Source organism: Lonchura striata, chromosome 1 (assembly GCF_050655825.1).
Source record: "Lonchura striata isolate lonStrDom1 chromosome 1, ASM5065582v1, whole genome shotgun sequence".
Taxonomy (NCBI): domain Eukaryota; kingdom Metazoa; phylum Chordata; class Aves; order Passeriformes; family Estrildidae; genus Lonchura; species Lonchura striata.
In genome coordinates this window covers 41583433-41598862 of record NC_140703.1, presented here as the reverse complement: position 1 = coordinate 41598862, position 15430 = coordinate 41583433, and the positions used below count along the sequence as shown (strand labels likewise).

The window sequence follows — 15430 nt, the reverse complement described above, 5'->3', positions numbered from 1 at the left end:
AATATACATAAAGCTTGCCTACAGTTTTTACATGAATTGCAGGGATTTCATGGGAGTCTGTCTTCCTCACAAGGATTCAGGTTGAGCAGGATATAAAAATAAACCTTGCAAATCCTAATCAGATCCCTCCCTCCCATCATGAATTGTGAAGATGCTGTAAATAACACGAGGGGTCTTCTCCCAGTGTTTTTAAGTGCTCCTGGGAGAAGAAATTTGTCATTGCAAGCCCCCAGCCAGGTAATAATTGGCATTGAGTCCATGATTCTCAGAAGGCCAATCTATCACTTTATTATACTATATTTATTAAGAAACCCATCACACTCACAGATTGTCACAATACAGGTGGATCCAATTGGTCCTTCAATCTCAACACCATCACCATTGGCCAGTTAAGAAATCACCCTTTGGTAAGCAAATCTCCATAACACATTCCACATGTTCACAACACCAGGTGCAGCAAGTGAAGACAAAAATTGTTTATCATTCTTTCTCTGGTCTTCTCACATCCTTCCCTAGGACAATGCCTGGGAAAGTCTGTGCTTGCTCTCTGTGGCCAGAGAGCTGCTGCCATAGAAAATACAGATTTTTCACTAGAAAGTCCATATGCATGCTGGTTTTTTTTATCCCCAGATTACTCCAATGGACTTGCATCATCAGCCAGGGCCTTTTTCGCACTGACAAGCTGATTTGCCAGTCTGGCAGTTGTGCCCAAAACCTGTGCACATTGCAGAAGAGGTGTGATGCTGTCCCAGCAGCTGTCTAGTAAAGGCACATGTGCACCAAAGTCACAATTTCCGTCCATGGGGGCACTTATTACAAGGAACCAGGTCTCATGGGTGAGCAGTAGCACTCTGGAGGCATCAAACCACACTGATGCTGATGAGAGATTTGGCATTGACTCTATTGCCTGCTCTTTCCAGATCTTTTATGAGCACAGGGCAGTCAGTCAGATTTCCATTCAAGGATTTGGATTTTTATCTTCCTCTCACCAGAGACATGCTGCTGGCAAGCTCAAAACCAAAAAAATCTCCCCAACTAATATTTTTTTTTCCTGGAATCTTTCCTTGCTGTCCTTGCCCCAGCAACTGGGAGTTCTTGTACTCCCCATGTAAGAGGAAAGACAGCACCTTGTAAATGTGCTGCACAGGGAAATGTTTAGTGGCATGGAAACAGCCAGCCCAGCACCATCCTTGCTAAACCATGTGTCCTGCTGGTATCCCTACTGAGGAGAGCTGGGGGGAGAAAAAGCAAGGATTTTGCTGGGTTTTGTGGTCACCCCTCCAGTGTCAGAAGGCAGAGTGAGGGAGGGATGGGCATGGCTGTGGATGAAGATGAAAAGCTGAAATTGGAATACACTTTGTACTGCAGTGCAGACATGGACATTGCTCTCAGAGGCTGAGAGGAAAGTTGAACCAGACTCAAACACAATGCAACCAGCAAAAAGATTTCCATAGGTGATGGCACAGTTTCACAAGTGACTGTCCTGTGGACCAGACAGAGTGAAAGGAAGAAATACTTCAGTTTTGTACCTACTGAGAAAAGAGAGAGACTGGCAAATCACAGATGCAGGAAAGCATAAAGAAAAGCAAATTAATGTAGTTCTACTCTAATCCTCTAGGAGAAAATAACTCCACAAGACCAGCTGAACAGACACTTGACAAGACCACCACCAGATTATAAAGACCAAAGAAGGAATGTGGTCAACATGCAACAAGCAAACCAATATCCTGGTAAGTACCCATGGGCTCAATGCAACTCTTTGCTTTCTTCCTTCCTTCCAGATGGAAGGCCACCTGGAAGAGCCATGGATGGGATGACTGGGGCATGATTTTCTGGATATCTGCTTCGATCACTGCAGAGGCAGTGAGGGATGGCTGCTGCCTTCCTGTGCTATTTACTTCACTGTCCTGCACCACTGAGAAGTGCTGGTGTATGATCTGTGCTTCATCCAGGCTGACACGGCCTCTCTCAGACATGGGGATGGAGGAGTTGGTACCCCTCCCATTAGCACTGTCTGGGACAGACGTGCACCCAAATACCTGATGCAAAGATGTCCTCTTGACTATGTAATCTCACTGTGTTCAGATGCTTCTCTCACATATGTGCTGCATCTTAGCTCAGAGACTGAGATGAGAACCATCCCTCCCTTCAAATGGCAGTTCATGTACAGTGTGAGGACCCTCATACAGATTTTTAAGTACCCCACATGGCACCATCATGGGTGGTACTTTTGGTCTGTTTAACAGGCCATGGTTGTGGCCTTAGTGCTGCTCTACAAGCAGCATTTCAGCAGATCAGGCAAACAGTAGATCAAGAGCTTTTGCTTTCTGCCAGAACTGCCCAGGCCAGGAAATGCCCAACACTTCAGCACTAGCCCTTCGCTTCAGCTCTTGTGCCCTGACCTCCTGGGACAGTCTAGTTTTTGAAGCACAGGATTGTTTGTTTGGCTTTTCCTACTGTTAACCTTGCTGGATGGCTGAAGGCCACTCAGAAAGCAAAGTCAGAGTAAGGAAAAAATGCTGAGGAGAGAGAAGGTGGGAGAAATATAGCAGATGGGACCAAAAGTGATTGTGTATGCAAGTATAAAAAGAATTCTTTGCCTTCAAGTATATTTTTGTATGCAACATGCTAAAGAAAAAAAAGAGGTTGGTTCTTTTTGTTTCTCCATAATTGTTGGATTTGCAGATTCAGCCAGTGATCTGAGCCTTTCCTTCTTACTGTCCTTTACAGCACAACTTTTTCAGCTTCTATTATTATTTTAATGAGCTCTGAAGTGCAGCTTACTCACGTGCCACCCCTCTGCCCAATCTGCTGGCTATTGGGACACCCAGCCCAGCTCTGTAGGGATGGGCTAGGTTGGGCTGCTCAAGCAGCATTCATGTACTCCTTTGCTCTGCTTACAAGTTCTAGCAGTGATAAGCTTGCTGCAGCCTGGAAACTGCTGCTTTCCAATGGACCTGGGTGTTAATCTTCTCCAGTAAACTGGCTCAAGCATCCCAGTGTAATAGCCCACAGTGAGAGCCCTGCTCGCTAGCTTGGTACCTCCTGTACTTCCAAAATAAATGTTTTGGCAATCCCAGCAGTTTGTTGAGGAATCTTGTGATTTGGTGTGTTGTTTAATGGTTTATTCCTGGAACCAAATGATTAACTGAGACTCTTGGCTTTTACTTAAAAACAATCCATTTATTTCTAGCCTGAGAGAGAAAATGGAAGCGAGTGCAGTCACATGTGTGAAAGGCTCCAAAGTGAGTAGATCACTGTTGTTATGTGGCGGCTCCTGTTGTTGTTAATCTGATGGAGTCTTTGCCAATATTGTGGTATTTGGAGTCCCATCTCCTCGGATTGAAACATGTGGGAATGGTAGCACTTATCCATTCAAATCTCAAGTCCCTGCTGAGTGAACCCCAGGAGAAAGGGGCAAGCCTTGGAGAAAGGGCTGTGCTGGGAGCTTCCAGCAAAGCTACCAGAGGGAGTGATTAGGAAACTCTTGCATAAGGGAGTAACAGTAGGGAAACTGTTCCCTTTTTCTGGGAATAGCTTTGCTCAGATCAGGGAAGAAGAAACAAAAAGCTAAATAAAATTGCACAAGCCGGAGAAACTTGGTTGAGTATTTTATTTCTCTATACTTTTCCTCACAGTGCCATGCCATGGCAAGAAACCTCCAAGAAAGGAGCAGGTGAATTGGGTAGGGAAACTTTGTCTAAATTGCCATAGCCTGGGGTGCCCAGCTGCTGTACACAGTGCTTCTGGGGAAGGCATTTCTTCCCATCTGTAAGAAATAAGAATGGAAAATACTTGGGTTAAAAATAAAACCATAAAAATAGCAAAACAAAGAAAGATGAAGCTTTGTCTTTTGGCAACAAGTACAACCCCTTCCCAAACACTTGTGTTCTTTAAAAAGTGTAGCATTTGCAAGGGCAGTGTGATGGTAACCCTGGGATCTCCTCAACAGCTGACAGGGTCACCCCAGTGGCAATGAAGTGACAAATCTACAAACTTGTTGAAGCTACAAACTTGTTGTTCAGCTGGAGGGAGAGAACCATCTCTTGAAATGCCACTGAATTCTGTACCATTCCTCCTCTTCAATATGGCCTCATGGGAGCTAAAAATCAGGGACCCATCCGTATCATCCCTGAAAAAAAATGACAGGATCACAGAAAGTTTTGGGTTGGAAGGGACCTTAAAGATCATCTGGTTCCAAACCTTCTGCCATGGACAGGGACACCTGTCACTAGACCAGGTTAGTCAGAGCCCCATCCAACCTGGCCTTGAATACTTTCAGGGATGGGACATTCACAGCTCTTTCACTAGTCCTGTGTTTCACCACCCTTGAGTAAATTTCTTCCCTATGTCCAATCTAAACCTATCCTCTGTCAATTTAAAGCAATTCCCCCTTGTCCTGTCACTGCATGTCCTTGTAAAAAGTCACGCTCTCTCTCTCTCTCTCGTAGCCACCTTCAGGTGCTGGAAAGTACCAGATCACCTCAGAGCTTTCTCTTCTCCCACCTTAACAACCCCAGCTCTCTCAGCCTGTCTTCATAGGGGATATTACAGTTGTTCCAAACATGCACAGCCCAGCAGCAAAGCCAAAGATGGGGCTAATCATGTGGTTACCAACTGAGCACTGATTGTGGGAATGTGATTGTCCCTGCTGGGCTAAAACCAGGTAGACTCCCCATAGCATATCCTGTCCCAGGGGCTGCCCAACTCAGGGACTGAATTTAGGTACTTGAGTTAGGACAACACAATTCTTAGGATAATTGGAGCCTGTTTGTGGAACAGGCTGCCTTCCAGGATAGGGGGAGCTTCTTAATTTAGGTGTCTATGTTTATATTGATGTGAAACAAGCACTCTGGTTGTGGAGTCACACTCAGTGTTAATAATGATTTGGGAAGAGTTGTTTTTTTTTTAAGTCCTTAAGGAAAAAAATGCATCCTTTGCATCCATTACTAAGTGGAAATAGTATATGTATAAAAATAATGCAGAAAAAGCAGAAATATACAATTTTTTCTTTGGTTTCAGTCTGTGGGAGCTGAACATCATTATGGCAAAATTTTAACAGGAACAGTATAATAAACAGCTGTTCTTAAACATAGACTTTTTAAATATGTATGCTCATGACTTGTCCAAAAGAGTTTTAAAAGAGCTGGCTGAGAGGTTCTCCGAATTCTTAGTGTCACCTTTTATTTAGTCTTGAAACACCAAGGGAGACTGCTAATGCCATGATAAAAATTAAAAGTCTAAGTAGGTAATAGCAGCTCTAGTAGCCTAATGCAGAGCCAGCAAATCTACTGAGGAGAAGATACAGCCCAAATAATAAAGAATTTATGAAGGGGAAGATGTAATTAATTTCAAGCAACATGAGCTGATGTTAGAAGAATCTTTCCAAACTTGCATGGTATCTCTTTCAATGAAACCACAACTTAGAGGCAATAGTTGTTCAGGTTATGTGTCTTAAAGCATCTGACTTCTTACTGCCTATTTTGATTAAGAAACCTGAGCGACACACAATTAACATAGGTCAAAAGGAAATGGCTGACAGGTCTCCAGATACCACTGTGAGGAGGCTGTGTGATTGAAACTGGATAGGCAAATATTGTTTGAGATGATGCTGAACTGGAAAAATAGAGCTTACTTTACATCCACATTGGAGATGTGCAAAAGTTATTACTGTGACCAGCCATGATATACAGTTCTGAAATCAAACATCAAAACCTGTCAAGTTCTGAGAGGAGCTCTAAAGGACCAAAGGACTGGAAAACATACCACACTCTGAGACTGAAGTATTTAGAGAATGCTGCAAGCATGACAGAGTCTTGAAGCAGTGTGTAGTAGGAAGGAATTTATGATGGACCAACTAATAAATTTAATCACGCAGACCAATATATAATAAGATTTGGTGATTAAGCCGAAGTTAGTCAAATTCCATCTGGTTTTGCCATATGTACAAAGGATCAAGCCAAGGCAGTGTCTCATGCCCAGCAATTTCTTTTAGTTACACCCTATGAAATAGCAAATCTCCTCCTTCCTCCTCTGGGAAAGGCTCAGAGAATTCCTGAAATGCAGTGGTACCTTGGTAGCAAGCTCATTTGACAGTTTTTCTCACACTTTGGGGGCCACCCAAAGATGTGTGAGAATTTAGCTTCTACTGTGCCATGTGGCACAGATTTCCTCAGCTGACCCACACATTGTGTGAAGAAACATCTCCTTTCATTTGCCTTGAACCTGACTTTTTCAAGCTGTGCTTCTTGTAGGGTTTCTACTGGAAGCAACAGTAGCAAAGGGAATTACACTGTGGAGCAGCTGATTGTGTACCGAGAGTGTTCTCTACAGTGCCATCTACACTGGCTGTGTTTAAAAAGTGGTTGGTCTTTTTCAACCATTCTCTCAGGGACTAATTCGGTCTCGCATTGCATAAGCACTCAGACCTCATGGTGTAAATGACCTACTGTGGCCTCACACTAGAGGCTATGTAGCCAAAGGAGTGGGCTTATTTTGAGGTTTGGCAGCTGAAGGCAAGAAAATCCTCTCTTCTTGTCATCCATTGGCAGATGTTAAGTACAGGAAAATCCTCCACTGGACAGAATCAGCCAGGAGTGACAAATTTGTGCTAACTCATAACTTGTCGTTTTCTGATGCACAAAAGGGGATGTTCAGGTGCAGCAAGTGCTGGCACATCATGTGTTGTTCCCTCACTGGCAAGTCTGTTACTGCAGGGGCAAATAGCCATAGCTCAGCTGGGAAGAGAGTTTAGAAAGGCCATGTGTGGGGCTCAGCAGGCACAGCATCAGGTCATGTCCTCATGCCTGCTTGGCCACCGCGTGGGAGGACAGGTAAGTCACAGACTGGACTGAGCTCCTCTCCCGGCGTATGGCTGCAAATGTGTGAGATGCAGTCTTGGCTCCTGCTGTCATCTGGGACAGACATTCCCAGAAAAAAAGGATGGATACTGCTGCTGTAGGTGTCTAAGAAAGGTGGGAATGAAGCCAGATAAAAGTGCCTCTCACTCTCCATTGTCACTAAAGTCAGGATGAGCCATGCCCTGTAAGGAAAAGTTCTTGATCTCTGATCACTTAGAGAGACTTTGTCCTGTCTGATGTGTCTAGTGCTTCTGTGAAGGAAGGCAGGAAAGTCTTCTCTCCTACCCAATGGTTCTGTCTGTCCATCCCTGCTCCAATATTTCTCTTATAGTGAACACCAGTTTTGGCTTGTGCTCTCCTCTGAAGGGATGGAAAGCCCACAGATAGCTTAGTATAGACCAAACCACCCTTTGGATGATAGGCATCTTCAAGGCGTTGAGCAAGTTCATGTAAGTCCTCTTAAGAGCAAAATGTCTTCTTCAAGAAACTCTGCTCATAGAAAACTGGATTTTTGAGCTGTTGGTATTTGAATGACACCACATATTCATGCACCCACACTTGTTGTAACACTTCTGTTTTCTTCTTTCCAGGTGGTTCACCAGCTGTGAGCATGAGCTCCAACAACATGTCCTTATCCAACCCAATTTCAACTCATAGCATTATGCCCCAGAGCTCCAGCCTCATGTCCACCCCTGCTGGAACCCGAATGCCTTCTGTCCCTGCTGCTCGGAGTATGGGCTGCTACGGGAACCTTCCTTGCAACCAACCAAGCACATACAATGTGACTTCAGGAATGAACCAAATGCAGCCACACAGAAACCAAAATCAAGTTCTGCCCAGTCAGAATAACCCCGTGGTGTCTCGACAGCAAACCATGACACAGGGGAACAACGGGGCAGCTTTTGCGACGGGGTCAGTGGTCAGCTCTCAGCAAATAAGGCCAAGCTTGACCCATGGAGCGACAGGTATCCCTGCTCAACGGCCGGCCAATGTGATGATCACGGCTACTGCCAATGCCCAGAACTGGGCCCCACAGGAGGCTGCAGTGAAGCAGCAGGATGCACTGAAACCTGCAGGAGTCCGTTTCCCCACCGGCACTCCATATCCTAACCAGTCTTTGCAGCGCAGCGTAGGCAACCAGCATTTTCCTCAGCGTGCATTGGCACCTCCTAACCAGTTAACGGCGGGAGTCCAAATGAGGCCCCCTCTAAACCAAATGCACCAAACTCTAAATGGGCAATCTGCTGGCTCACTACGAGGGCTCAGCATAAGACCCAATCAGCTGAGAGGACAGACTGCGCCTACCTTGAATCAGCCAGGAACAAGTATGACACCGCCGTCATCTCTGCCATCAACCGGTTTCACAAGTACCAACCAAACCTCCCGGGCTTACCAAGGAAGTGACCATGGTAATGACCTAGCGTTTGACTTTCTGAACCAGCAAGGTGACAGTATAGGACCTGCGCTCAACAGTGACTCAGATTTTATAGATTCTTTACTGAAAACAGAACCTGGTAATGATGACTGGATGAAAGACATCAACCTTGATGAAATTTTAGGGAACCACTCGTAAGTGACAGTACCAAGAGGGAACCAGATGAAGAGGAAGCAAGGACATTAGCTTTTTCTTTAGATGCCAACAACCTGCTTCATTAATTTACACTCCAGTAACTGGGCTGTCCTTTAAAATACAATATAGAGCAACTGCCCTGTTTGAAGAATAGCTCTAGGAACAAAACTGAAGTGACAGTGTAAGCGATATTCCTGCCTGCCACAAAGGAGTGAAAGCATGTGAAGGGTCTGGTCCCCACACCTGTGCCCAGCCCATTGCAAACTCATTGGTTCTTCTCAGAGGGGCTCCGGGAAAAAAATGTGTTCATCTTCCCATACATGGAAGCACCAGACAGTGGTATAGGCTGTGGAACATCATTTCTCTGAGTGCAAGTAAGACCCTAAGAGGTCCACAGCTCTTCAGTCATCATGTTCACAGCCCTTAACTTCCTTGGGACTGCTCAGCCCTGACAGCATCAAGCCCTGTGTGAATCTTATGGCATTACAAAAACTGTTTACTTCTGCACAGTACAAACTTACATTTGCTTTCCCAAAAGCAAGTGTTTTGTTATAAACAAAATGTTATAAAATGATTTTGTTATAAACCCTGTACCTTTTGTAGCACACAGCAGGGTAAGTGGTCTCATCCAAGGGAAGAAGGGAACAGATCATCCAGCATGTTACTCGGTGTGCTCTAGCATTTGTGTTCTCCCTTTCATCAGTGTTTGCAATGAGTATTAGAGGATGCTGCTGTCCTGCTAGCAGCACAGACATTCTGGGCATTGAGGGAAACATGAGATGAACTACTACCAAAGCTCAGGATCCTCACTTTGCCACCTTGCCCTTCCCCAGGGACTCCAGTGACTTAATAGAAACTTGAGTGAGAGGATGCTCCTGATTTGTCCTTGACTACTCTCTCAGTCCAGCTTAGAGGAGGGCAAATACCTAAAGTGGTTCAGCTAAGCCACTGTCCTTGTTTTCATCTCAAATCATGGCGAGTATCAATCAGGTAGTTCAGCCCAATCTTCTCTCAAACAGGTTTAGCCCAGACAAAATGCCATCATCTACCTGCCTGGGGGGAAGCTGCCATTTTGATTGCACAGCATTTTGGTTCCATCTTGTTTTCTCCTTCGCCATAGCGGGGGAGTTGAAAGAGTTCTGGTGATAGCTCAGGTCCCCACAGCCTCTCTCTGGAGTACAAGAGGCTCTGCCCCTGAAACTAGCATGCACATCAATTATAACTCACAGCAGGAAGCTCCATCAGCCACATCTGTGCTTGTACATGAAACAGTTCTGGGGATTATTTCTGGGCACTGGACTCAATCATCTGTTATGGGTTTGGGGATGGAACAGCTAATATTGCCCTGAGCAATTTCTGTGTATCACTAGGAAGATATACTGGGGCAACGACCATTCCCATGAGCAGTTTGCAGCCACCGTGCCTTGAAGGCTAACAGCGCAGAGCAGTAAGGGCACAGGCTGTCCCACACCTGCCAGGAAATAGTCTTTACTATATTAAAATTTTTGCTATAGACTTGGTCAGTAATGGCATCAGAAGGATATGCTATGTCATTATAAAGCAGCTACGCAGTGATTCAGACAGCATTCATGGATGAGAACAGACCTTGCAATTCAAATGAAAATGCTGCTCTTCCAAATGATGCAGTGCAATGTGTTTCACAGCCTCCTCTGAATTAGCTAAAACTAGATGTGGCAAAGGAATACAATGCCTACGTTCCCATGCCTTGGTGCTAAGAGGCATTGTTCAGCCCGTGCAAGTGCTTTATTCATCCTTGTTAATGGCAGTGGGATGAGTAGACTATTTGACAATAGCCTCTGCACTTATCTGACCTACTTATTGTGAGAGGTTTTAATAAGGCTTTTCCAGTTATTTCACCCTGTCATTTCAAATGGGCACAATTTTTCAGGATGTTTCAAGAAGCTTTGTCGCACAAACGAGCACCAGCACCTCTACAAAAGGTGTAACATGGGCATTTAGTTAGATATGCCAGTTGAGGCTGTTCATTCCCAGAGAACATAGCCTCAGAGGGATAAGAAAGCCTGCTGAAGAGTCCCTTCTGCCAACCCAGCTAGTGATCATTGCACACCTCTGCATTGTGTAATGGTGATGCAGTGGTGACTCAGCTGCCCAGAAAGCTCCCTCTTCTCCCCAGTTTTTGTTGGGGTGCATGGGGTCCCTTTGATACATCAGTACAAGTTTTGCCAGGTCTTTGAAGAGCTTTTCAGTTCAGGCCACTGGGGTCCCACCTAAGCTTGGAGAGATATAGATGCGATGTAACAAATGTGTCCCATATAAATTGTGCAAAACTAGACTGAAGTAGTAGCTGCACGAGTTTGAAGTGAAAGGAAGGTTGGCTTCCCTGCCGCACACACTCCCTGTCCATGAGCAGGTCAGCAGTGAGTGCCAGCGCACTGGTAGGGGCAGACAACTGCAATGGATGTCACTGAGGCCAAGGCTGAGTTAGTATCACCATAAGCAATGGCCACTGTAGTCTGGTAACTTCAGCTACCCTCACATGCCATTGAAAAAGCCACCACTGGTTTCTGTATTAGGGCCAGACTGATTTCCATGTCCTCAAATCATGTAAAAAAATTGTTTAGCTAAGGAGCTGGTCCCAAGGAATCAGGAGTTGGACCCAATTATTCTCATGGGTCCCTTCCAACTCAGGATATTCTATGATTCTATGGTTCTATGATATCATGCAGTGGTGGACTCAATGCTGAGTGTTGTCCTGTCGGCCTCAGCCTGGAGTGTGAAAGACACTGGGCTGTGAGCACCATCCCTGGAAGCAAAGTTACATCCTGTCTTGAGTAAATTCAAAAAAGGTAGAGGCCATTTCCAGTCCTGTATATATTTGCCTGATGCATTTGAAATGCGAGCTTGTGAAAGACTCTTGCAACCAAAACTTGAATCCAGTATCATTTCTTCAGAACACTTGCATCTGAATGGAGCTAGTGTCTTTTTTTTTCCTTTGTTTGCAATGGCTAAGTGCACTACCTTTAAAGTCTATTTTTCATCACTGACTGGGCACTCTTCACAGTATTGGGTTGTAAATATAAAGAATTATTTGTTTTGTAAACTTTTGTAAAAACAACAACAAAAAGTAATAATATTTTGGTAGGAATAATAAAAATCATTATTTGGGTTATATTTATACATATGTGAAATAAATATACTATCATAAAGTTGTATTTTATACAAAAAATCAACTGTTACCTTTTGTATTCTATATACAAAGTTTTGTATGATATGATTGTTTATTTTTATCTGCAGATTTCAACTTTGGGTTTTGGGGGAGGGCAGAATGGGATCATGGTTAAATAGCTGGGTCTGACCCCAAGCTCACTGAAACCAATGGAGTTTTTCCATTGCCTTCACAGGGCTTTGAATCAAGCCTTTAAATCACCTTCAGATATGTTTCATGTCTGAAGCTCTCTGGAAACCTCAGTATGAAAACATTCCAGGCTTCAAATTTTTTCCCCAAAAAAGACTTTTATTATTATAATTATTGTTATTATTGTTATTTCAGCTGTTGGGAGGCAGGTGGGATCTATGTAACTGTCATGTCCTTGTTGCATGTATGTCTGCTTTATATTTTCCCCATATTATAAACCAGTGTTTCTCTATACAGACTGAAAAGAAAAGTTGCTGTACAGAAATGTTCGTGTTTATGCATTTTTACATGTGGCTGTATATACCTCCTAGTACTATGCAGTGACACTTATTTGACTCCATTTATTTTTCACCTAAACATGAATAGTATGTTTTTCAGTAGCTATCAAAACTCTGCCAAGTAAATCAATCAAAATTATCCCAAGTGTCTCATTTCTTACTATGAACTTTATATTGAATGTCTGTTTAGTCAACTGCTCATTCATCTGAGTAAATTAAAATTTTGATATTTTAGGAGGGGGGGTGATAAAAATGAACATCTGGCAGCTTCCAGGAGCTCAGCCTGCCTCTTCAACAGAGCTGTGACATTTTCCTACTGACTGAAGACATGGTTTCACTACCAGAAAGGGTTAACAAATAATGGTTGACAAAAAATGCTATTTTAGCTCCTGGTGAATGGATTGATAGAATGTTGCAGCAGAGCAATTTGCTCTGGGATTCTGTAAAAATTGAAGCTGAGAACTGTGTACCCCCAAGAGTCAGTTATCCCAAGAGGGCTGGCTAGGTCCTCAAGCCCATGCCCTGCCCTGGGTCATACCCTGGAGATATTTGCCCCACTCCCCTCACTATCAGAGACTGCTAATGAGAAGCCAGAAATCAGACAACTGGCTGCTTCTTTCTTCCTTGCCTCCTTCACATTACAACTCGTTCTAGCGTAAGGAGATTCCAGCCTATAGACATTCCAGCATGTACAACATCTCGTTGGGTTGCGGGCTGTTTCACACAAGCATTCATCCCTACCAGGCTATTTTTAGAAGGTCAGCCCTGAGGAAGTGTCCCATTCCTCGAGAGGCTTTCCGGGCTCCATCTCCAAGTGGGCGGCTCTTCCTGCCCCATGAACTGAGCAGAAGCCGTGGTGGAGGGGATGTTTCCAAGGGACAAATGTCAGCACATCACTGCCTGTGCTCAAAGGCTGCCTTGTGCTATTTTGAGATGTAGGAAAAAAAACAGGGCTCCCCACATCTTAACTGCTTCACTGCTGGTGGTGATGATGAGGGACTGCCATGCAGCACACCCACTCTTTTAGTTCCTGTCTGCTCACCTTCCCCTACAGGGTAAGTGGGAAGGCACCTCCCTTGGCTGCTCCTCACAACACCAGCTCTACTGGCTGCTGCTCTCTCAGGGTTTTTGGTTATGTTGCTCAGTGCCTCCATTATTCCTACCCACAAATGGCTCCTTTGTCCTGCCCTGGAATCTGGTGCTTTCACGGGAGGGATGGGAGAGGATGCTGGCAGATGCCTGGTGTCCCACTGCAGAGGCTGTGCACATACTCCTGATCCTGGGTGGACACGCTGAAGTGAGGAGATGCCCAGGAGGTCTGTGGCTCTCTACTCACTTCAGCATTTCCAGCCCAGGTGATGGAAAGTACTTCCCTTGCACTCAAGGGGGAAAATAAGGTACAGTCTCACTCACCCACAGGTAAATCCAAAACAAATCAAGAAACTCATATCCTAAAAGAGTGTCTTTTCTATCTCAGTTGTAAAGGCAAAAGGCAAGCAGGATGTGGGAAGCTCAGGCAGGGCTGCTGCCCACCAGCAGAAGGTACATCTTTGTCAGTGAGCTGAAAAACAGCTTGGGACCTCTGTCTGTCCCTGGCAGTGCTTAGGGGCTGTGACCACCCTCCTACAGGTCTCACAATCAAAAGCCATTCCCACTGTGGGTGCAGGACAAGAGGGATAAGACAGTATAAAATACAAGTCACCCTGCACCACATGACTTATGTGACAGAAAATGTCCCCAGGCCTGTCTCCTGTGCCCAGGGAGATGTAGCCAGTGAGGCCACATGGAGGGGGTGTGAGACATGAGTGGCAGTGACTGCTTTCCCTGCCTGGCCAGATGCAGCACAGCAGGAATTGCACCAGGCCCAGGCAAGGGCTGACCTTTCCCACTGCATCCAAATCACTTGGTGGGAACCATTACCAGCTTGGGCAGCAGAGCCAAGAGCGCTGCTCCCTCCCACGGCAGCATGGACATCTGGCAGCTGAAGGGACAGGGATGACAGGGACAGGATTCCTCCTGCCACAATAAAAGTTGCAACCATGGTAAAAGTTACTTCATTCTAATTTTTAAATGAGGCATTCTGGGTCCAGAAAAGGTTGGGCAAGGTAAAAAAAGCAGGTTTATTAGGACTTAGAAATTTCATCTTTAAAAACCAAAAACAAAGCCAAACAAAATGGAACAACAAAGAAAACAAACTCGAAAACTTACACAGACAAAACAAAGCAAGACAAAACCAAGTCAAACCCAAAACAAACAAAAGAAACTCAACATGAAGTAGCATTTGGTAAAGTGGCATTTTCATTACAAGAATCTCCTTTAAAGGAGCCAAAGCTTAGATGATTGTTTTTCCTGTAATGACCCAGCCTCCTGTGTGCTGAAGAGTGAGCACCCAGCAAGCGATGGCCCTTGTGGGTGGACACGTGTGGATCTCCGTGTTGCTGGTGTGCTGTGTGCCTGGGTACCAAGGCTGGATGAGCTGCTCCAGCACCCTCAGGACAACAGTGGCAGAGGCAGCCTGAGCCTCCCAGAGCAGCAGGGATAAAGCCCCGCTTGGCTGCGCTGCCCCTTGCCTGCTGGGCTGCTCGCTCTCCCCAGACTAGTCCTGCATTCCTGCACGTGGCTTCAGACAACAAAGATGCTCTATCAACATTTATTTTGGAGGGCTGCCTGACATGTTTTCACTCTGGTTGACTGGTCTGCCTTGCTTGACAGGTGCTTTGTTTTATCCCTTTTGTCCAGGAACATGGAGAAAACCCTGTGGTGCTGTTCAATGTTTGGGTGAAATGCTGAATATAGGTGCATCCATGCACTCTTGTTGAAGTTAACAGATTTGATGGCAAAATCTACCCCTCGAGATCAATTTGAGATGAATAGTAAAATTCCTGGTTGTTGTGAAGGTCTATGAACATAAGGGTTTGTCCTTGATACCACTATATTGAAGTGTTATGGTGAAAATAAAACCAGAGAATGTATTCAAATAGCCTTTTGTGTTTACCTGGCCTTTTAAGTACAACAGGGAGTTTCCAGTCTAGAGGCCTAAAAAGTTTTTTTTTTAAGTTTAATTAGTTTCTGAGCAGGCCCTAGAGTACCAGCTGCTGAGAAATACTTATTACAAAATAATTGTGGTATTGTTTAAGGATCTGATATGGAAAGCCCGTTCTTGTAGATGTGGCCTATGAGGTTCTTTCCATAAGCTGATTTCATGAACAAATGGACACACAACATTCAGGTTAATATATAATTTGTATACCAATGAAATTTCCATCAGTGAAAGACATCTAACTTTTTCAAGGAAAAATGCATGAGGAACTCTGTAATTTGGCCG

General features: G+C 44.7%; 1 protein-coding gene and 1 long non-coding RNA gene across 3 annotated transcripts in view; one reads left to right on the top strand and one right to left on the bottom strand.

Moving 5' to 3' along the window:
- MAML2 (mastermind like transcriptional coactivator 2) overlaps positions 1 to 12251 on the top strand; it is a 211893-nt gene extending 199642 nt beyond the window's left edge. For both annotated transcript variants that reach the window (XM_085575505.1, XM_021536551.3), the window contains exons 4-5: positions 1619 to 1730; positions 7451 to 12251. In XM_085575505.1, coding sequence (XP_085431631.1) covers positions 1619 to 1730; positions 7451 to 8433 — 1095 coding nt within the window. In that variant the 3' untranslated portion in view covers positions 8434 to 12251. The remainder of the gene's footprint in view (positions 1 to 1618; positions 1731 to 7450) is intronic.
- Positions 3600 to 4126, bottom strand: LOC146768648 (uncharacterized). The gene is made up of 2 exons (XR_014953854.1): positions 3998 to 4126; positions 3600 to 3769 (listed from the first exon to the last, which is right to left on the bottom strand). It is a non-coding gene; the product is annotated as an uncharacterized LOC146768648 (long non-coding RNA).
- Positions 12252 to 15430: the final 3179 nt, after the last annotated feature.